This window comes from Macaca nemestrina, chromosome 10 (genome assembly GCF_043159975.1).
Source record: "Macaca nemestrina isolate mMacNem1 chromosome 10, mMacNem.hap1, whole genome shotgun sequence".
Taxonomy (NCBI): Eukaryota; Metazoa; Chordata; class Mammalia; order Primates; family Cercopithecidae; genus Macaca; species Macaca nemestrina.
In genome coordinates this window covers 65,181,310-65,204,451 of record NC_092134.1, presented here as the reverse complement: position 1 = coordinate 65,204,451, position 23,142 = coordinate 65,181,310, and the positions used below count along the sequence as shown (strand labels likewise).

At 39.5% G+C, this 23,142-nt stretch overlaps 2 protein-coding genes and 1 long non-coding RNA gene across 9 annotated transcripts in view; 1 reads left to right on the top strand and 2 right to left on the bottom strand.

The window, feature by feature from the left end:
- Window positions 1-23,142, top strand: part of LOC105473413 (uncharacterized) — a 50,286-nt gene that overhangs the window by 7,334 nt on the left and 19,810 nt on the right. For both annotated transcript variants that reach the window (XR_011609045.1, XR_982224.2), the window contains exon 4: window positions 17,890-18,023. This is a non-coding gene — a long non-coding RNA (uncharacterized lncRNA). Of the gene's footprint in view, window positions 1-17,889; window positions 18,024-23,142 lie in introns of those variants that run through there.
- On the bottom strand, window positions 1,411-11,408 carry LOC105473412 (interleukin 22). Its single transcript, XM_071070687.1, has 6 exons — window positions 10,930-11,408; window positions 6,451-6,682; window positions 5,940-6,005; window positions 5,680-5,823; window positions 4,685-4,750; window positions 1,411-2,028 (listed from the first exon to the last, which is right to left on the bottom strand). The coding sequence occupies exons 2-6, from the start codon at window positions 6,634-6,636 to the stop codon at window positions 1,951-1,953; spliced, it is 540 nt and encodes a 179-aa protein (XP_070926788.1). The 5' UTR covers window positions 6,637-6,682; window positions 10,930-11,408; the 3' UTR covers window positions 1,411-1,950.
- The window catches only part of LOC105473410 (Mdm1 nuclear protein), a 66,695-nt gene continuing 61,738 nt past the window's right edge, over window positions 18,186-23,142 (bottom strand). For 2 of the 6 annotated variants that reach the window (XM_071071471.1, XM_071071477.1), the window contains one exon: window positions 18,865-18,968. In XM_071071471.1, the coding sequence (XP_070927572.1) occupies window positions 18,945-18,968 (24 nt within the window). In that variant the 3' untranslated portion in view covers window positions 18,865-18,944. Of the gene's footprint in view, window positions 18,340-18,858; window positions 18,969-23,142 lie in introns of those variants that run through there. The other 4 variants (XM_071071476.1, XM_071071472.1, XM_071071475.1 and 1 more) reach the window with 4 other exon arrangements.

Sequence of the window (23,142 nt, the reverse complement as noted above, 5' to 3'; positions counted from 1 at the left end):
CAACTATCTGAGGCTGGTGGCACAGGTGGTAAAAGAGTTTACCAAGACCATTGTGGGTAAAGAAAGGCAGATTTACTAGAGAAAGTATGAAAATATGTTGCAAGAGTGCAACGGGCAAGTTAGCAAAAGAGGGGCTGACTGCCAGGAATAGACAAAGGCCTGCTGGGAATTTATTCTATGTGCTCCCCTCTCACCACCAGGCTGGACCTAATCCTGCAGGAACTTGGCCAACAACTGGCAAGTGACCTGCAAAGTTGGTTCCTGATTGCTTGGAGAAGAAAATACCTTAGCAGATGACGACTTACTTCCTATCAATTGACTTTGACCTTGTATGAAAAGACCTACACGATCTTTCAAAGCCCTTCCCCCAGGAACAGCTCTTCATTGCTGGCATCTTTTGTCCATTCTTCTTGGTAGAACAAATCCAACCTTTATCTCTACCTCTTCTCTCTCTTCTCTATAGCATTGTACAAATTTTGAAGATGAAACCCTTTCCCTCTCTCTGTGTGTTTCATAGTATCTTGCCCATCTTCCACCTATGAGACTTCCCTATCAGTGCTAAATTTACTAGTAGGAAAGACTCCCCAAAACACAGCTTTCCTGTTCCTTTAGTGTCTCACTTTCAGGGAGACTGGAGAGTGCACCTTTCAGTAGGCCTGAACTAGAACTAAAACAGTTTATCCATAGCAATAGAGGCGACATGTATTTCTCTCCAGCATCATCACTCCTTTCTTTTATCCATAAATGACTTATGATAAGTTCTTTTCAATTTCTTACCTTTTTTCTTTTCAAAGGTACATGCTGAGTCAACCTAATAAACCAATATAGGCACTATAGCAGAGAGCCTTGAAATCAGATAGACCTGGCTCAATAAGGGTCAACTACTTATAGTTATAAAATGTTTCTTAACGTGTCTCTAATGCAGCTTTCTCATTTGTAGAATTGGAATAATACTAATAGCTACCTCATTTTCTTAGAGTCAAGAATAAAGTGGCCGGGCGCGGTGGCTCAAGCCTGTAATCCCAGCACTTTGGGAGGCCGAGACGGGTGGATCACGAGGTCAGGAGATCGAGACCATCCTGGCTAACAAGGTGAAACCCCGTCTCTACTAAAAAATACAAAAAAAAAAAACCAGCCGGGCGAGGTGGCGGGCGCCTGTAGTCCCAGCTACTTGGGAGGCTGAGGCAGGAGAATGGCGTAAACCCCGGAGGCGGAGCTTGCAGTGAGCTGAGATCCGGCCACTGCACTCCAGCCTGGGCGACAGAGCGAGACTCCGTCTCAAAAAAAAAAAAAAAACAAAAAACAAAAAAAAAAACAAAGAATAAAGTTATGGGAATGGTAACATGACAATGATGATGATGATGATGATGATGATGATAGTAAAGGAGAAAAATCACAAAGCCACAAGACAGGATATTCAAGTGTTTATTGAGGTCAAATAAACATGTTATAGCTCTATAATTATTATCATAAATATCAAGTAGCAATATCAAATAATGTTTCTATAAATAAATTCATATTAATAAAATGATATAAATAAGATGCATTCTTATAATAATAATAATAAATACATTTATAAATATGAAGTACTAATTATGGAAACATGAAGTTATTTAGGGATTTTTTCCCCTAAAGGAATGGGAAGTAATCTTCTTTACGGAAAAAGACAATTGTTTAAAAAATAAATTATTTTCTGTGTATAGAACACCAGTTACAATAAAATGTTATCAATAAATGTCTATACTTAGAAAGTCTACCTTCTGATCTTACAAACAAAAGTGGCATTGGTTTCCTTTGTAACTAAAGCAGGAGTTCATTTGGAATCCACCCATCATGATGGAGTTTGGCTTCCCATCTTCTTTTTGGTTAAAAAAAATCGCTTTGTGGGATCTAACTGTTATTTCTATCAGGGAAAAAGGGTTAGTTATTCGTTTTTCAGCTTTGTTCTGGTCAAATGCAGGCATTTCTCAGAGACATAAACAGCAAATCCAGTTCTCCAATTGCTTTGATCTCTCCACTCTCTCCAAGCTGTGAAAATAAGAATGCAAAAGTATTTGAGCATTTATGCCATGTTTTCTAAAGTGAACAAATTAGAAATTGCAAGATTAGGTTGATGGAGACAGAAACCGAGTTTTAAGCATTTGTAAAACATTCATCGTAATACCCCTTTAGCAAGAGTATTGTATGATTTGCCAAAGAGCTTAAAATGACAGCTCTCTGGACTGAGAGGCCACCAGCAGGCATCAATTTCAGGTGCACCTCACACTAATGAAGCTGTTTAAAAGCTGGGCAGAGGGTTGACCACCCCTTCTTAACCAGAGCAAGCAGACTGAAGTGAGGCTGGGGTCTGGGGGATCCTGAGTGCCACCCATTATGCCTTGGCCTGTTTTGCAACTCCAAAACTATCTATGACAGATGGCTTATAAAGAGCTTGTCCAACCCACAACCCACGGGCTGCACGTGGCCCAGGACAGCTTTGAATGCACCGTAGCACAAATTCATAAACTTTCTAAAAACATTATGAGATTTATGCATGGCCTTTTTTTTTTTTTTTTTTTTAGCTCATCAGCTATTGTTAGTGTTAGTGGATTTTATGTGTGTCCCAAGACAATTCTTTCAAGGTGGCCCAGGGAAGCCAAATGATTGGACACTCCTGATTTAAAACATCTCAGCTCGGAAGACTTCAAACCATATATTTACCAATACATTGAGTTTTTTTCTGTTTCCACCATTTTGACAAAGAGTAAAAGACAAGTTTTCACTTTTGTGGGAAAAATGTCAAATAAGTCTTTTCCACTTGCTTTAGTTAATAGAAAACCAGATACAGGTCCTAACATTCATTCTTTCTCCCTCCAAGTCAAATGCAGATGAGGCTCCCAAACTTAATGGAAGAGGAAACCCAAATTCAAGTGAAAAGCATTCCCTATTGAAATTCCTCTAATCTATCATATTTGCATTATTTCAAGAAAAACCTTGTCACCATTATCCTCTATACAGTACATTGTTCTTTCTTTTCCTGCTTTCTTCCGCCCTTTCACCTTTCCATACTTCTTTTGACATAAAGCCAAAAAGATATGCTTTTCTATCTCAAAGACTCCAAGACTATAAAGAATTTTAAAGTTTATCTTCCCCTACTGTCTGTCATGCATTTTACTACCAGCCTGTGCTCTGCTTTTACCCCCAGCGAGAGGGAATTAATGCCTCCCGAGACCACCCTATTTCAGACAGCTCTGGCAGTTTCTCCTCCTGTTGATCTTTCTCTGAACAACATTCCTCTCCCGCCTGTACTTTCTGAAGGTACCAGCAAAAAAGCATAATCACTCTTCCATGTGGCAAATCATTGCAAATAGGAAATTGATTCTTTCAAAATGGATTAAAGGCCTTGAAAATCACCCAGATCACCATGAGATTTTCCTCTCTCACACTTCACTTTTCTAAAGACAACAAGCAAGCTGAAATCAGGAACTTTTTAAGCAAGATGTGTAAAGCACGTCTTGTCTGTGACATGCTAACATTCAGCCCTCCATGTCTAGATAATAGTTCCATAACAAGAGAACTGAGCTTCACAATATAAAACTACAAAGCCTTCAATTATCAAAGGAAGAAACAGTCACGTTCATTAAATGATGCTCAGGAAGAAATGCTTTTTTAAAAAGTCAAGAGGAAAAAAGGGGGAATTAAGGTTAAGCTTATTACTGAAAATTCCATCAACTGGAGCCTTCATGTTTCTGAGTATTTACTTGAACCTGCTTGTAAGAACATCACTTTCACTGCTCCTAATCATTCCTCTGGTTTTGGGGTGAGTCACTATTGTTAGTCTAAGTCTTCCATTGTTGTTCTTTTCACCAAATAGGGCACATGATGGTATCATTCACTATAGAAATGTACACCAGCCCACCGTGGATAAATGCTCACTAGGGGTTTATTGAGGGAATGAAGGAAGAAACTAGAATGGAAGGTCTTGAAGGGAGAGAGGAAGAAAAAAAGGCTTACCAATTCAGACTTCCATTTAACTATAATAAATCTCTTACTAACATTTTTAGTCTATTTGAACTTGTATAAAAGAGATCAGGTGTTATCTGCTCTTGATTTTAAACTAAAATCAATAGTTGTTAGATATTATGATAATTAAAAATAAGCATCGATTACTCCAGAAATTAGCCCTATATGCAAGTCCAGCTCTTTTATTGTTGTTCTGAGTTTATTCCTCCAAGTTTCAAAGCAATGCATGAATGCCTTCAAAAATGACTTCAAATAAATTTGCCCATAGGCACTTTTCTGTTTTTAAACAAGTGCTTCTTCAGATTACATGAGTCAATAGGAATCTGAAATTTCCCTAAGAATTAATGAAACTAATCTGTATCACTGCCGGGAAAAGTGTTAGCTTGGGATTCGGGAGACCTGTATTCAGCCCTGTCTCTGCCACTTGCCTTCCCCAGAAGGTGAGGTAATGTGACCGGACAACCTAAGATTCCAGCCAGTTCTAGAATTCTACAAGTTGCAAAATTTGGAAACTGTCTTCTAGATATATAGATATCTCTGCAGACACAGACACCAAAGTAATCACCCTGGTGGTAGGAGAATCAAGTGAAAAATCACAAAGTGGTGGGAAGAAAGAAAGGAGAGAAAAACAGCATTTGTCTCTCCTATTGCATGACTTAGCATTGACAGTTATCAGTCCTACCTTTTTCACTGTGTCCTTCAGCTTTTGGACATTCTTCTGGATATGCAGGTCATCACCTTCAATGTGCTATAAAACAAAAACAAGAATAACTATCTTAATGTTGTGCTGAAACTTCATGAACCTCCACACCCGTGGAGGTACGGTACAATTCACCTGGAATTAAAACTCTTAGTAATTTTGCCCACAATGACCTAGATTTCAACGGTGACCTAGATTTCCTGAGCTCTTGAATTCCCTTGGACACCAGAATCCAGTCACTTCCCTTACAAGAGACCTCTCTTCATCTTTGGGAAATCCTACTGAGGTTTGCGTTTGTGGAAACAGCGGAGTGGTTTATGCAAATTCTGTAAGGAATAAAACCTCAATCATACCTCCACAAAACAGCATGCTCAGAACAAGAAATGTACATAAAACATCTCATGTGAAAATTAAGCCCTCTTCAGTAAGTCCTAGGGCCTTTGACTGGGCCCACTACACTCAAACTTTTTTTTGTAGTTTCATATGTTCAGCGGCATCAAGTTCACACGCCTCCGATTTTGTCACTTCCCATGACATCAGCAGGGCAACAGTCTGCCGACACACCGCTGACACTAAGCCTTCCCATTTCCCACTTTGTCTTCTACTTTCTCTCCATGCCATCCCCTCCCCTCAACAACTTAGACTCAGTGGATCCATTTCCACATCTAGATGTTTTTCCCAACACCTTTCTCACCTTACACAAACTGAGTTGCCTTTTTTCCAGAGACAAACCAATGCGGCTTCTATACACTTAAGTTCCAGACCCCCTTCACCACTATAAACTCAAGATGTGACTCAATCAAAAGCAAAAACAAACACTCTGTGATCCTAAATGACTCCTGATAATACTGCTGCCAAGATGCTTCTTCCTGCTAGCTTAGGGGTAGAGGGGAGAAGAGAGAATCGGGGTAAGGGGGTCTCTGTGGAAGAAGGAGGGAAGGAGGGGTAGATGGGCATAGGCTGAGAGCTGAACTTACACATGTGCTTAGACTGTTGCTGAGCCTGGCCAGGAAGGGCACCACCTCCTGCATATAAGGCTGGAACCTATCCGATTGAGGGAGCAGCACTTCTTCAAGGGTGAAGTTCAGCACCTGCTTCATCAGATAGCAGCGCTCACTCATCTACAGGTGGAAGGGAAACAGCAAGGGTCATAAGGGATAAGTCCTAAATCATCATTACCACCAATCCAAGTACCCATGGACGGCACACGGCCCTGTTCGTCACAACTGTAGCTTACACTGACTCCGCGGAACAGTTTTTCCCCAATGAGACGAACGTCTGTGTTGTTATCAGCCGAGCTAGCCTGGAAGAGAAGAAAAGACTAAGTGCCTGGACATTGAGCAGATAGAAAAAAAATCTGTACGTAGACATGTGCCCCATCCCCTCTCCCCAGAGCAACCCCATAAAGACTAGAAACAGAATTCAGATGTGTGCATAAGTTTAGGACAACACACAAAGGCATAAAGGAAAAAAAAAATCATCAGATGGGTTACTGAATGGCCGAGTTTAAAACATGAATGGGAAAATTCATCACATGTATCATAAAGACCAAAATGGAAGGAAGGAGTTCAAGTCAAAAAAAAAACCGGCCAGATTCCCAAAGAGTCTCTGAAAAAACAGAAAATTTATCTGCCAGCAGGGATAAACAATGGGTTCCTAAAGCTCTTAGAGGTGCTCTGAAGAAAAGTGCAAGAACTATTTGGGTTCCAAGTAGATCCAATGAGAAAGCGCAGCATTGAGATGCATACCTCCTTAGCCAGCATGAAGGTGCGGTTGGTGATATAGGGCTGCTGGAAGTTGGACTTGTCAAGCCTGCAGTGGGAGCTGACGGGCGCAGCTGCTCCTCCCTGCACCCAGAGGGCCAAGAGAAGGAGGCAGCTGGTGGCCAGAGTCCCCATAAGGAAAGGGCTCACAGATTTCTGCAGGGCGGCCATTGCAGACAACTCTTACTCGAGCAATTGGTGACTGGGGACGGAGAACCTGGTCGAAAACAACGTGAAGGAACAAAATTAGTCAAGAAGTATTTCATCAAACTAACCAATTGTACCAAGTTTGCCGAAACGCTTACCTGTTCTGAAGATTCTGCTTGTGATGGGGAAGGTAGAAGCGGCTGCTTTTATAGCCCCCAGGATACCGACTTTTTTTTAATTGTGCAAAATGTGACATCAGCAATTATCTAATTTCCAGTACTGTCTTCTGAGAACGACCTAACCACCACAGGAGCCCACAAAACACCACCTCTATTCTTCCCACCTTGAGATGTAAGTGTTTCCCTAAAACGTCACTATTAGAGCCCAGGGGGTATTTTACAGACAAATCCCAGAAATTTTCTAAACCCTACATATTTTTCAAAGAAAACAATTGTTTTGTCTTAGTAGAGTTCAGATTTAGTATAAAATTTTTTGATCTCCTATAGTGGCTGAGTAAGCATTTTGGTCACGGACTCATTTTCCTACCCGCTTTATAGATTCTTATCTCATTGGAGGTGATCAGAAAAAAAGGACCCGTGTCCTATATCCTCTGCTTTAAAGTAAATGGTAATGACAGCTTACAGATCATTCCATTATTAAAATAATTTTATCTCCTTTTTAAAATGCTGAATTCTAAACCAGACTTCTGTTTCAAAAATAACAGTCTTGGCTAATCTAGTTATTGTTTTCTTCCCTTTCTGGGACTATTTTTAAGTGGTCCTAACAAGGCAGAAGCAAATGTATCTTAAAATTGTATTAATTGAATTATAATCAATGTCCACTTAAGTTTGTAAATACTAATGCTGAACAATCTGATCACCATTTTTCTTAACATGTAAACTTTGTTTAAAAGAAAAGAATACCATGGATATAGTTAAAATTTTACCTAATTCTAAACTTCACACAGGTCTCAACATAATATTTCCAAATAACCTTATAACAATTACATATGTGTGTATATATGTATATATTGTATGTGTATATATTGCATATACACATATATGTGTGTATATACACAATATATATGTGTATATATTGCATATACACATATATATTGTGTATATACACAATATATATGTGTATATATACTATATATACACACACATATATATGCACACATACATGGATGTCTGAGGAAGGGAATATAGGAATATAGAGGTTCCACATTACCTTTAAATTATTTAAAAATACACCTAAAACTAGACTGGAAATTCTCCCGCAAAGCAAGAGAAGGAAGCAAGTGCAACTATCAAAATGCAAGTACCTATTGCTGAGGGAAGGAATGTGAATTAGTGCAAATTTGTATGATCAGATTTTTCTCCTCACAACTAGTTAAGATCAGGAGTGTTGAAGAACTGGGAGAAGGGACGTAAATAATTGTAAAACCTAGACCACTTTTTGAGATGGCACAGACCTCAGCAAAGTGCCACTGGGAAGAGTTGGAACCACCTGAGGACACTGAGCATTTGTGAAGGTGGCCAGAGGAGAAAGAAGCAAAAAGGAAGATTAGTGGGAGTAAATAACACCACATGATCACACTTGCATGTGGAATCTAAAACACTTGAACTCATAGAAAGAAAGAGTAGAATGGTGGTTGCCAGGGGCTGGGTGGGCAAGGGGCAGCGAGTTGGGGAGATGTTACCCAAAGGATACAACATTTCAGTTAAAGAAGAGGAATACGTTGAAGAGCTCTATTGTCCATCGTGGCAACAATAGTTAAGAACAATATATGTTATGCTTAAAAATCACAAAGAGCATAGATTGTAAATGTTCTCATTACAAAAAAAAAAAAAAAAAAAATTCCAAGTATGTGAGGTAATGCATATATGTTAATTCGCTCACTTTAGCCATTCCACAATATATGCATATATCAAAACATACATGAAATCAACCTAAGTATCCACAGATGGATGAATGGATAAAGAAAATGTGGTATATATACACAATGGAATAGTATTAAGCCATAAAAGAAATGAAATCCTGTCATTTGCAATAACATGGATGAACCTGAAGGACATCATGTTAAGTGAAATAAATCAGATGCAGAAAAACAAATACTGCATTATCTCACTCATATGTGGAATCTAAAAAAAAAAAAAAAAGTTGATATAGAAGCAGAGAATATAACAGTGGTTACCAGAGACTGGGGAAGTAAGTGGGGAAAGCGGGATGGGGAGAGGTTGGTCAACGGGTACAAAGACACAATTAGGAGGAATAATTTCGGTGTTCTATTACACAGTAGAATGACTATATTTAACAGGAAAATATCGTATTTTTCAAAATAGCTTTTGAAGATTCTCACCACAAAGTAATGATAAATGCATGAGGTGATGGATATACTAACCTAATTATGTCATTATACAGCATACACTTATATCAAAATATCAAAATATACTCCATAAATATGTACAATGATAACGTCAATTTAAAAAATAAGTAATTTTTAAAAGATCATACTGTGTAACATAAATACTGTATATACAATTCTTATTTGTCAAATAAAAATGAGATAACTTTTGTTAAATTGAAAAAAAAATAAGTATGTTCCAAATGTTTCCTTGGGTTGACCATGAGCCCGAGAAAAGATGATGAAACCTTCCTTATTCAATTTCCTATTATATAGGGCCACTTTTGCCCAGAACTCTGTATAATTCTATTAGCACTAGATTTAAGCTATTCATGGATTAAATAGGCTTTTGTTGGTTTGCCTGGGAAACTGACCAGCATACATAATTTTGTTTCCATGGGAAAATAAGTTTTGACATTGTTGAATTACGTGATTTCAAGGGAAGAGTCTCTGTGTCTTTCGTCTTTGTAACTCCAACACTTAGAACAGTGCTACACACATAGGAAGGACTCAATATAAGCATATTGACTGCCTTTATGATATTTCTAAAGTTGGTGTTTGACCCAGTCCTGCTTACCAGCTTATTGTTCCTGAATGGAAAATAAATCACTGTGAAACAGAAAGAGAATGCCAGAAAATTGCAAAGCCGTCTTTAAGAGCAGCAGCGTGCCTCTTATTCATTGTATGTCCCTGATGGACCAAGCATCAATAAGATAGTGTTAATGGAGCCTAGATCTTAAGTTTCAGTGAGTTTAACTAAAACTCACTAAAGGGAAAATCTGCTCTGGTGTTGTATGGGGGTTTCTGAACAGTCATACTAGGAGTCTCAGAAATATTTGCTGTTAGAAGAGATTGTGAGGCTGGGCGCGGGGCTCCTGCCTGTAATCCCAGCACTTTGGGAGGCTGAGGCGGGCAGATCTCCTGAGGTCAGGAGTTTGAGACCAGTCTGGTCAACATGGTGAAACCCTGTCTCTACTGAAAATACAAAAATTAGCCGGGCATGTTGGTGCGCCTGTAGTCCCAGCTACTCTGGAGGTTGAGGTGGGAGAATCGCTTGAACCCGGGAGACTGAGGTTGCAGTGAGACAAGATCGCCCCACTGCGCTATAATCTGGGTAACGAAGCAAGATTCTGTCTCAAAAAAAAAAAAAAAGAAGAGATTGTGGATATAACAAAAAGGTGCTCCTGTGAAAACAACAACCAAAGACATATGTATGCTAAATATTTTCAGATTATAATGGGCCTTTTCTGCAGTCATTTCCTTGTGAATTTTCAAGTCTCTCCCAAAGCCACTGCAGATGAAGAGCAACCCCAATGCCCACCTCCCAGGTCCCAGACAGACCATACACATGGTTGATTTGGAATATGTGACAATTTACTTGATCTAATGCCAAGAAGGACTAATCAGAATCCTCAACCACAAGCAGGCTTTGGCTGTCTCATTCACTATACTGTGCCTAGCACCTAGAATAGTGCTTGGCATATAGCGGCAAAATAAATATTCATTGACCACATACATAAAATAATTTCCAAACTCATTGACTCATGCTTGAAAATCCATGACTGGAAATGCATTCTTTAAGACACAAATCTCCCTAGAAGAAAGAAGACTTTTGGTATCACAGGTGAAAAGATTTGTACTCATCATATTCCTCAGTCCAATGCACATGATCATTGTTCCATACAAGTTTCTGTGTGTGTGTGTGTGTGCACACGTGCGTGGGTGTGATTCTGCCCTCATCTTCTCCTTCCCTCCCCACTGAACACTTACCGGCATCTCTACCATTGCCATAGGTCATGGCTCTAATGTTTCACATGTATTTCTGAATATTGACGTATCCCTGTGCAAAAAGAAGTATCGTTTAGTGTGTGTAGGTATTTTTATTTTACAGGAATGGCTCTCTTTCTTACCTTTTCACTGAGCGTGATGGTCTTACCATCCGTCCATGTTTCTGCATGTAGCCTCTGCTTGCAACGTGACATTCCAGAGTGCGTACCCACCACAATTTGCGTATTCATTCTCCAATGGTGGGTACCTGAACTGCCTCCAATTGCCCAGACCACAGACACTGTAGCTCTAAACACCCTCATCCAAGTCATTTTTATGGTATTTTTGAGAGTATTTTTGACATAATTTTTGAAGTATGTCCTCTAGGTCATAAGGATAAGTTTATTAGCATTTACTAAATATTGCCAGATTGCTCTCCAGAAAGACAGTGTTAATCTACTCTCACACCAGCAAATAAAGCTTCCTCTGCCTCCTTAAATCCCCCTCCACACTTGGTATTATCCAGCTTTAACTTGGCCAGGCTTTGGAGGTTTAAAATGGTATATATCTCATTACTGTTTTAATTTGCATTTTTTTCATATACTTGTAGCCACTCGGGTTTCCACCTTTTATACATCAGTTACTTACATTAGTCATTGCTCTTTTTCTGTTGTTGATTTGTAAGAGTTCCCTGTATATTTTTGGTTGTAGCCAAAACAAACTCTCCTCCTTTTTTTTTTTTTTTTTTTTTTTTTTTTTGAGATGGAGTTTTGCTCTGTCACCCAGGCTGGAGTGCGGTGCTGCAATCTCGGCTCACTGCAACCTCCAACTCCTGGGTTCAAACGACTCTCCTGCCTCAGCCTGCCGAGTAGCTGGGATTACAGGCATCAGCCACCATGCCCAGCTAATTTTTTAGTAGAGACAGTGTTTCATCTTACTGGCCAGGCTGGTCTCGAATTCCTGACCTCAAGTGATCCATCCACCTCAGCCTCCCAAAGTGCTGGATTACAGGCATGAGCTACCACACCGGGCCTCCTCCCAATTTTTTATCTATCTATTCACTTGGTTTATTTGGCCTTTGTTGAACAGCAAAACTTAATTTGGATGTCATCTAAGACATTATTTATAATTATATGATTTGTACTTTTCAAGGTTTGTTTGGAAAGCCTCTCTCCCTCCCAAGGTCACAAAGACATTCTTCTATCTCGTCTTCTGTTTATTCTATGGCTTAACCTTTCACAATCAGGTCTTTAATGCATATTTGTACATGATGAAAGGTAAGAAATTCAGTTTTATTCTCCTCCACATAGTGAGCCAGTTTTCCCAAGATAGTCCACTAAACCATGAGTCTTTTATCATATGTGAATTTCCCATACATAGAAATACTATATCTGAGTCCTCTTTTTTGTTCCATTGGTTTATTTATTTTTCTTTTTGTTCTTAAGCCAGTTTCACATGATTATATTACTGAAGAGTGTCTTTATAACTGAACAGGATATTTTACCTTCTTTGCTCTACTTTTTCAGGGCTGACTTAGCTATTCGCGGACTTTTCATATATATTTTATATAAAGCTTGTGATAAATTCGTCAAGTTCCTGGAAAAATACAGCAGAAATTTTTACTAGGTTTTTATTTAACGTAAAGACCAGTTTAAGGAGAATTAACATCTTTATAATGTGAACTCATTACATCCAAGAGCATCGACCACGTCTCTGCCAAAGACCTTCTTTTATACCCTTTTGATAGTCTTTCCAAATTTTTTCCACTGAGGTCTTGTGTATGAGATTTAATTCCTAGTTTATGGGAGAAGTAAGATGCGAAGCTGTTATTAGTCACATTTACCTTGGTGTGAATAAGTACCAAGTTGGCTTGGAGAAAGGGACTATTCAATTACTCATCTCCTGAGAACACGAAGAGTAAGTGATTCACAGCCAGCGAGGAGAAGAGGTTAGAGGTACAGCAAAGAACAAAAGCTAAAGACTGGGGTTTTCAAACATAAACTGCATTTACTTCCCACTTCTGCTCTAAGGTAACCCTGGTGGTGCCCAGAATAACTTCCTACCAGTCCCACCTCACCTGCCACAATCTGCCCACAAAGACACTTGTCAACCATAGCCACCTTTCCCTTCTTCCTGGAGACCGAGTCTTCTCAGTCAGTATTATACCTCATCTTAAAGAGAAGACTCTATCCACAGGAAGGTGTCATAATGTAAACGAGTGTGTTTTTCTCCCTACTGATGCTAAGTACTGAAATCAACTTAAAAGACAGAAGAAAGCAACATTTATGGAAATTCTTCACTACTCTAATGTAAACAGAACTTGATATTAGCTTCCTAACATCTGCCGTCTACTGTCATAGATTTTTTGAAGGTCACAGGTACATCCCAATCTCTCTTTTCATTTTTTGTTTTGACAAGTAAACAGGTGTGAAGAGTCATAACCCACACTTGCTTCTGTCACCAGAAATTCAAAACACAATTAATTTACTAGTATCAGTGAATATTTTATCCCAGTTCTCTAATCAGTTTTAGAGTTACTAACATTTTTCACAATCATTTTGCAGAGGCTACATATTATTTTAAAACGTAACTTTTGAAAATTCATATTCAAAACTCTGTGATTCTTGGTGTTGTCTTACCAGATCCGCTCAGGCTCTGATGGGAACATTGTGGGCCAAGTAAACTGAACATTTTCTATCCCTTCACGACCCTGTTAAACTTTTAAAAATATGAATCACAGGGTATGCATTTGTTCAGTCGTAGTAGATAATGCAGAACAGTTTTCTAAAATGGTTTTTCCAATTTATACTCTTTAGAGTAGCATATGAGAGTTTCATTTTCTATAAATGCTTGCCAACAATTGGTATTGCCTGTCCAAACACAGTTCCAAAGCCTAGGTGATTTGGTTTTAAAATATCACAAATGTCAATCCTGAGAGAATGCCTCTTTTTCCTTTTCTTTGTCACTGTTCTAATTCAGCAGCTGCATTTGTACTATAAATAGGGTAAATTATCCCACATTTGGGTTAGTTAGACAAGATGTCACTCCGAATTAGGGCAGATCTGAAATGTAGCCTGTTGCAAAAGAGGTGCAACCTTGTTATTACTTTCATATTCTTACAATCAAGTAAATGAAGATAATAGTATTTCAACCTGTTTAACAAATATCTGCTTTGTTGCTGTTGGAATATTTTGCCAAATAAGGAATCTTGGCTCCACATTTCTTACTTTTAAAAAAATACAAAAATAGTCAGCATTAATTATATTGCAGTAACCTCAGGATTAATCTGAAATGGACTTGCTTTTAAAAGAAAAGATTAAAAGTATGTAAATGTTGATTAGAGAATTAGAATTTAAACTGTACTCATATTAGTTAATTAACATGCCCTTAGAGAAAGTAAAAGTACTCGAATGAGTTGGCAGGGGCAAGCAATTAAATATAAGAACCAAATAGAAATAGTGCTTAGAATATTTAACAGGCTGGAAAAGGAAAGCGTTACAATGCATAATATAGTCATAGACAAGAGGAATCATCCATTAAAAGGCACAGTTTGTGAATGCATGAATATGACAGGAAATACCTGAGTGAGGTCTGCCTAGGAAACGGAGCAGAGACAAAAAGCTACACACAAGGTGCTGCACGAGAGAAAGGGGGCAATGTGCTTTATTCCTTCATTTTCTCATTCATTCATTCACTGTAACATCAGCTCCATAAAAGCAAAGAGTTTGTATACCTGGAACAGTCCTTGGCACATCATAGACCCTCAGTAAGTTCTAGTTGGATAACTGAATGAATTATAAGCACAGATGACCAAATGATTGTTTCAGCAAATATCTCTGACTATTCCATTTACTAAGCTCCTACCATTCAGCAGGCATGGAATATAGTAAGTGTTCAGGAAACACCAGCTATTAACCACAAGGAGCTTCCTCATGAACAACATACGTAGCAACTGAGAGAAAGACATGGAAATAGTAATGAGCGAACCACAAGTCAGGAAATAGAGATTCTGCAACTTAACTAGATGTTTTACCTTGCACAAGTCAAATCTGTTGAATGAATTAATGAGTCTTGTTCTTGACTTAAAATCTTAGCATGAGTCTCTCTTTGCCTTCATCCTGTATGGTCAAACTGTCCTAAACCCTCTTGCTTCTTCCTTTGAAATATCTCTTTATGTAGAATCTTTTCCTCTTTCAATCAATAAACATCTACTGAACTCTATTTTTTGGAGCCACTAGAGTGAGTTGTTGTCAAAAATAATCCCAGAAAGATATTTGTAATACAACTAATAAAGGACTCAAATCCAGAATTTATGAAGAGTTCTTGCAAATCCATAAGAAAAAGACCACCCAGGAGGAAAAAAAAATGGACAAAAGCTTGAACAGGCACTTTGCAAAAGTGATCCAATAAACACATGAAAAGCGTTTGACTTTACTAGGCAAAGGGAAATGCAAAATTAAAACCACACACCCACCAGAATGACTAAAATGAAAAAGACAGACAATACCAATTGTTGGCAAGCATTTAGAGAAAATGAAACTGTCATATGCTACTCTAAAGAGTATAAATTAGAAAAATCATTTTAGAAAATTGTTCTGCATTATCTACTAAGACTGAACAAACACATACCCTGTGATTCAGCTATTCAGTTTCTAGCCACATACCCAACAGAAATGAGCTTGTTTACCAAGAGACATGTATGGAAATATGCGTGACAGCATTATTCATAATTGCCCCACACTGAAAACTTCAGAATGGATGAAATGTAATATAGTTATATATTGGAATACTATACAGTAATAACAGTATACATTATATTGCTACATGTAACTGCAAAGGAATAAATCCCACGAAAAAATGCCAAGCAAAAGAAACCAAATATAGAAAAATACAAGTAATATCATTTCCTTCATATCAAATTCAAAAAATAGGCAAAACTGTTCTATTACATTGGAAGTCAGAAGAATAGTTACTTTAAGGGGTGCTGAGATGCTGGAATGGGACTTTAGGGATGCTGGTAATGTTTTTCTCTATCTGGCTTATTGTATGGGTGTGTTTATATGGTGAAAATTTATTGAATTATGCATTTATGATTTATTCACTTTTCGATATGTATTTTGTAATTTACTGAAAAGGTTCTTAAAGTCATTATTCCTCAGAATCAGTTAAATCTTTTCAATTATCACCCTATCCCCATTTTCTCAAATTTGGGTAATAACTTTCAAGTCTTCCTTCCTCTGCTCAGTTCTGTACCTCCCAGGAAGTGGCCGCGTTGGCCTTTGCTATCTGTTCAGGCCTCTCCTCTTTGTTTATGGACAAAACCCAGGGCATACTTGCTGATTCCTAGAACTGACCGTTCACCTTCTAGATTTAATCTCTGTCCTTCTTTAATGTTAACAAGCATGACAATTCCTACTTTTCTATTCTGAATGCTCAATGCAATAAAGATTGTTGAATATCTGCCATGGGCCTAGTACTGTCTTTGGCTTTGGGGGATATAAAATGACTGAGACATAGCCCTGTCCTCAAGGAACTTCAGAATACAATTCATACTGTAACAGTTTCAATTCAAATGCTATGTCTCAGGAACTGGGCTGGACACTAGGGATGCAAGATGAAAAAGACATGTTTCTTGCTCTTGGAACACTCAGAGTATAGAAGAGATGACAATTATTCAAAGAGGAAAAATAACAATTCTATGTAGTATTTATTGTCCCACAAATAAGAATTAACTTTAAATGAATAAAACATCTTTACAATGAAATTACAATCACTGCAACAGAGATGGTTGATACTGAAAACTCATTCAAGACTTTAAGAAGTACGCTGGATTTGAGTGACATTTTAAATATTATTAGTACTTGGGCCAGTTGAAAGAATGGAAGAAGGACTTTCAAAGAAGAGGAAGCAGCAGAAAAATAAAACTTGAAAATGGGACTAGTTCAAGATAAAGAAATGACTCCTTGGATTAGAATGGAATGTACATGTTGTGAAGTGATGGCAAAGAAGGGAAGGGAGGGAGGATGGAAACAGCTTATGAGCTTCTTTGAATACCAGCCAGATAGTCTGCACTTGATATGAAGGGCAATAGAGACCTGTTGTGGGCAGTTGACCGTGGAAGGAACCTGCAAAAAGCAACAAGGTAAGCCAGAGAGTTATGAATTGGGGAGGCAGAAATTGGCATCAGTGAGACCTGCTAGGAGGCTTCTGACACCAGTGATGGGGGTAATTTAGTACCATTAGTGAGATAGGAAGCAATGATAACAATGATCAGTAATCCAAAAACACTTGAGCCACCAGTGGGTAAGATGTACACTGAAAGCTAGTTTAAGACTATGACAAAATATTTTCTCAAAACTTTCATTCAGGCAATTCAGTGGGAAAACAAAGTCAACTATTTTTAAATGTTTTAAGGACTAGTGATTCTTAAAGAGTAGTCCCATACAGTACTGGTGATCAGTCAGAAAGATCTGGCAAATAATTGGCATATCCAGAATGGAAAGCTGGCACATGGAGGTCCCTGAGAAAGGTGCAGCCACTTAGGAGAAAAAGACAAATGGAATAAGAACTGCCTACTTTGAGGGAAATTTAAGCCATATTCAAAGACCTCAGGCAGAATCACCTAACTGCTGTTGCCACTGCAGTTGCCCAAATGCTTCTCAATGACTTTCTCCTCTTCATTGATTCATGGGCCCAAGAGAAATGAAGCAGTGGCCCAAAGGTCCTATCCTGTCCCCAGGTGTGACTGCTCCTGCCCTATTCCAGTTGAAATAATAGGCACGGGAACCAACTGAAGCAGAGGTCAAATACTACTTCCCCTATGGAAAGGAGTAGAATAGGGATGAGAATGGGAGTGTGGGGTGGGTGACTGTGGGGTAGAGCGTAAGGTGTCTGTGGAGAGACAAAGGGAGTGGGTGGCTCATCGATCTTTGCTTTCATAGAGACAGCTAAGGCACCTAATTGAGAAAACTGCTAGTGAAAATAAAACAATAAGTGGGTTGGCCAAGATTTTTGCTTTCAGCTAGTTATTTTGATGACTTCTCGACACAGCCTGAGCAAAATCATGCATTGAGTAAGACCAAAAATTTTCTATTCCTCATCAGAAACTCAGACAACAAGGGAGGCCAGTGAGTAACGAAAACTGATTTCTTTGGCTTCAGTGCCTGCTTCTCGCATCTCCACACACTGCCCACAGAGAGAGGAACATGGAAAGGTGATTTATGCTGAATTTTACAAGGTAAGACTTTATCCAAAAAGCTCAAGGAAATGACCAGAGATGTTCTTGCTTGGGGAAGATTTTCGGCATGATCTCTCTCTCTCTCTCTAATAGCCCACCATTGGTCTCTTCTCCCAATTCCCAGTCCTCCAGCCTCACTAGAATGTCTCTTTTCAGGTTCTCTGTGAGTTGAGTAAAAATTCTTCATGCTTGGCATCATCTTGTTCTCTGAATCTGGTTTGTTCTTATCACCACTTAAAAATTTTCAGGCCCTTCTCAGCCAGTTATGAAAACATGCTCCTGCTGAGCTTTCTGGAACTGCCTCAGTTCTTCAGGACTGAAAAAAAAAGACAGAAGTTAGGTGATGTCATTATACTTTCTGTTGGAAGAAAATGAGATGGTTTACCTATGGTCACAGCTATGACCAGCTGCATCGCACACTTTCTAGTCTTCCCTACTTTTTCTCCGCTATAACCAAGGTCGATTGTCTGCATTCTAAATAACTATTACCCGCAATTAGGACTGCCTTGAAGCCAGCCGCAGTGGCTCATGTCTGTAATCCCAGCACTTTGGAAGGCCAAGGCGGGCAGATTGCTTGAGCTCAGGAGATCGAGACCAGCCTGGGCAACATGGTGAGATCCTGTCTCTACAAAAAATACAAAAAAATTAACTGGGTGTGATGGCTCACTCCTGTAGTCCCAGTTACTCAGGAGGCTGGGGTGGGAGGATTGCTTGAGCCCAGGATGCAGAGGTGGCAGTGAGCCAAGATCATACCACTGCACTCCAGCCTGGGCGACAGAGTGAGACCCTGTCTCGGAAAAAAAAAATAATAATAAGACAGAAAAACAACAACAAAACTACCTTGGAGCAAGCATGCCTTGGGGACCTTCATCTCTTCCTTTCTACCTTCTTTCACTCCCCCTTGTCTCTCTCCTTCTTCTCTCAGCCTCCACCTTCTACCCCAGTCTGTTTTATATTCACACTGTTAGAAACCATAAAACTAATACATCCATAATTTTCAAGCTGTTCCCCTAGATTTTATCTCATTTCATCTTCATAGTAACCCATCAAACTCTGTTATTCCAATTCTACCGATAAGAAATATGAGACTCAGAAAGATGAAATAACTTTCTCCAAGTCACATGGCCATAAAATGACAAACCCAGGACGAATACAGGGCTTTTTCCATTCACCATGCTATCTCAGAGTGAAGTGTCAAGTTAAATGCATCTCTACTTGCTGGATTTTGGCTATTAGGGATCCAGGCAAGGGATATACTTGGTCATTAAAGGAGACTTCTGGGCCGGGCGCAGTGGCTCACTCCTGTAATCCGAGCACTTTGGGAGGCCGAGGCAGGCAGATCACTTGAGGTCAGGAGTTGGAGACCAGCCTGGGCAACATGGTGAAACTCCATCTCTACTAAAAATACAAAAATTAGCTGGGCATGGTGGCAGGTGCCTGTAATCCCAGCTACTTGGGAGGCTGAGGAAGGAGAATCGCTTGAACCCAGGAGATGGAGGTTGCAGTGAACCAAGATCACGCTACCACACTCCAGCCTAGGCAATGGAGAGAGACTCCATCTCAAAAAAAACAAAACACTTTGCTGGAATCCGTAAAACTATACCACTTCCTAACTAAAGCACATAGGACCTTGTGCTTGCTCCTATCATGGTCATGTAAATCTGAATTAAAATGCCCAGGGTACTTTTCTATCTCCCGGACTAGATGGCCAGTTCCATTAGGGCAGAAGACAAGAACAGGTCAGATTTTCCTGGCTTCTTTCTGTAATTCCAGTAAATACCACTGTTTCTCTCTCTCTCTCTCTGTCTTACTTCCTCTCTCTCTAACGCACACACACACACACACACACACAACACCAATTTATATTTGACCTGGGGATGGCCTGGGGTAAAATAAAAAGAATAGGAAGTAAGAATAGGGCTACCCTACAAAACTTCACATAAATTACATGATTATTCAAGCAGAACGTGGGGAGGAGGCATATAGAAAATATCCCCCTCACTTTAGAAACCGAGGTTGGGAGAATTATTGAAAGGGTGTCAAGAAAGAAGAAAGAGAGTACATGTGGGACCAAGGGAGAAGGAGGGGCAAACCGCCCACTTCCTCATGTTGTGAAGGATAAAGCCTGCCCTCATGACCTCGGTAGCCTCTTTGTGCCTTATTCTTTAGGCTAAAGTCAGGCCTGGGAGACACACTCAAGGAAGGCTGGGTCATGAAGGCGGATGCTCTGTGTCTCAAGAGAGTTGTCCAGTTCTCCCTACCACAGCTGGCATAGATGCCTCAGGGTGACCCAATGACAATGACTACCAACTTCACCACCGAGCAGCTCCATCCAGCTCAGTTGCAGGTCCATCTTGAGGGCACTTTAGATGCAAAACCACGCCCATCTTCTTTATTAGACCTGTTCTCCTCTTGTTGTTTCACCAGCCCTGGTTGCCCTTATTTGACCCCCAGGCTATCCAGGGTCTCCAATGTTTCTTCCGTGGAGGCACAACCTCCATAGAAGCACACCATGCTCTGAATCATACATCCTGCCCAAACTTATAAAATATTTACCTGGCCTGTGTTGCAACTACCCAAGGTGGCACCAGATCACTGAGACTATAATGGCCAACTAATGCATGTGTAGGCATTAATCACTAGAAAAGCTTAAATGCAGACAGGTATTTCTGCAAGATCCTTTAACATCTTAGCCCACAAAAATAACTAATAAAAATGTAGACAAAATGACTGTAAAGATTTTGGATAAGGCTGGGCGCAGTGGCTCACGTCTGTAATCCCAGCACTTTGGGAGGCTGAGGCAGGCAGATCACGAGGTCAAGAGATCGAGACCATCCTGGCCAACATGGTGAAATCCCGTCTCTACTAAAAATACAAAAAATTAGCTGGGAGTGGTGGTGCGCACCCGTAGTCCCAGCTATTCTCCTGAGGAAGGAGAATCTCTTAAACCCGGGAGGTGGAAGCTGCAGTGAGCCAAGATCGTGCCATTGCACTCCAGCCTGGGCAACAGAGTAAGACTCTGTCTCAAAAAAAAAAAGATTTTGGATAAGTGTCTCTTAGCAACTTCCTGTGCCTCTAACACATGTGCATTAGGCTCAACCCTATCCTGACCCTCTGACTTTCTCATAACATTAAAATTTCTGTAACCTCTTTGGAAATATTTGTGGTTAATTGTATTCATTGCTATTGAGAAAGAGCAGAAAGTGCTTTTGATATTTTCGTATATGACCCAAGAATAGTAAATTGCAGTAAAATTGCAGCCGGTTGATTTCTGGGACGTTACTACGTACTTACTGCCAGGTATCCATGAGCTCCCCCGAGATGTCCAAAAAACCTCTTTCAGAGACCCTCTCCGAAAGCATGTTCTAATGTCGTGTTCACCTATGGGATTCCCCTGTATCGCCCTGGTGGTTTAGTATTCTCGACAATGACTTATAAACTGAGGAGGATTGGGGGAAAGAAGTGGACGCTAGCATCACTTTACCTCAAGAGCCACAAAGGCTTCCTTCTTTCATTTCTTTGTACCCACAGATGGAACCTAAACTTTACCTTGATCTTTTGAGATAACCCACCTTCCTAGATATCTACATTTATTACACTGTATTGCTAGGCAACTTATTTCATAATTTATGAGGGAAACCACACTTAATCTGGCGAAAACTTTATTCATCATAATAAATTAAAAGATCTGACTTTCTAAATGGAAGTTCTGTTCAAAAATCCTGATCTATCTGCAAAGAACCTTCCCATGAATTTACCAAAAGTCACCTCTCCCTACAAGTTAGTCTCTCAAAAGAACATTTATTGTGTTTTAACTGTGTACCCAGTCCTGTGCTCATCCTCGGTATGTAGGAGGAAAGAAACAGGGAAAAGTTCCTCATCTTGTAATCAAATTAATGGTAACAAACACAAAGGAGTGGCAATTAGGGAACATTAAAGTGACAAACAGTGTTGACAACAATTATAATAGAGATTCAGAGCAGGGGAGAAACATGCACGTGTGCAAATTTCTTGTTAGAAACCCTTCTTTGTTTCAAAATCTTCCTTTTTCTATTTTTATTACACAAGAGAAATAATTTTGCTCTTCAGGGTCCCAAATGAAGCTAAAGAGTTATCATTGCCCATTCACAATTTCTGCTCTGAGAGATGGTAATAAAAGGAATAAGAATAAATGTAATAATATTTTGGTTAATGGTTGGTTACACTTTGGAATAACAACCCTTCTGGCTGGCAGAGATTCAGACAAAAACACAGGCACCCCCAGAGGTCCAAGCACCAAACACTGAATGAACAAGCCAAGATCGTTTAAAATTGGAGAATTCGTTTTGGCAGAGAGTGGAAGCAGTACTAAGTAAGAACTGTACACTACTTGGAGCTGTCAACAGAGAATTAATAAAAAGTGAAAACCTGTTGACTGGTGACGGTAGTAAAACTGCATGCATTTGTCAAAACTCATAGAACTACACTCCTAAAAAGGGTGAATTTTACTATAGCAAATTAAACCTCAATAAACCTGATGAATAGGAGGAAGGAAAGATTTGACTAGAATTGTTCTTTTGTGTCCTAAAATATCCATCTAATTGTGAATGAAAAATCAAAATGGGCCCTATCAGAGAAGGTATTTATCCTCAATTTTTCCAGTTTCAAGATAACAGTTTCCTCCTAAATAGAACTGCTGAGCAATGGAATGAAAGGGACGGTCTTATAAGGGAACAGACTTCCTGCACTAGAATTTGACTATTGCTTCTACAGAACTTACTCTGCTAGGTGACTTACATAGTTATCCTCACCATATGGTGAGCATTTGTTATCCTCACCATAATCCTGGAAGGGGGGTATTTTAGAGATAGGAAACTGAGACGGTGAGGGTGTGTGTGACTGCCATGCGATAATGGAACAGAATGTCTTCATGCACTTAGGAGCTATTGACTGAGTTCCTGCCAAGTGTCGATTACTCTGCTGGCTATGGCAGTTACAACTGCAAAAGATTTGGCCCTGTCCTCACAGAGAATATAATCCATGTAACGGCCAAAAAAAATAAAAAATAAAAATCCCAAAAGGCCATCGTCCTACACTGTGTCAAATGCTATGACTGGGAACACAAGGAACCACGCAGAAG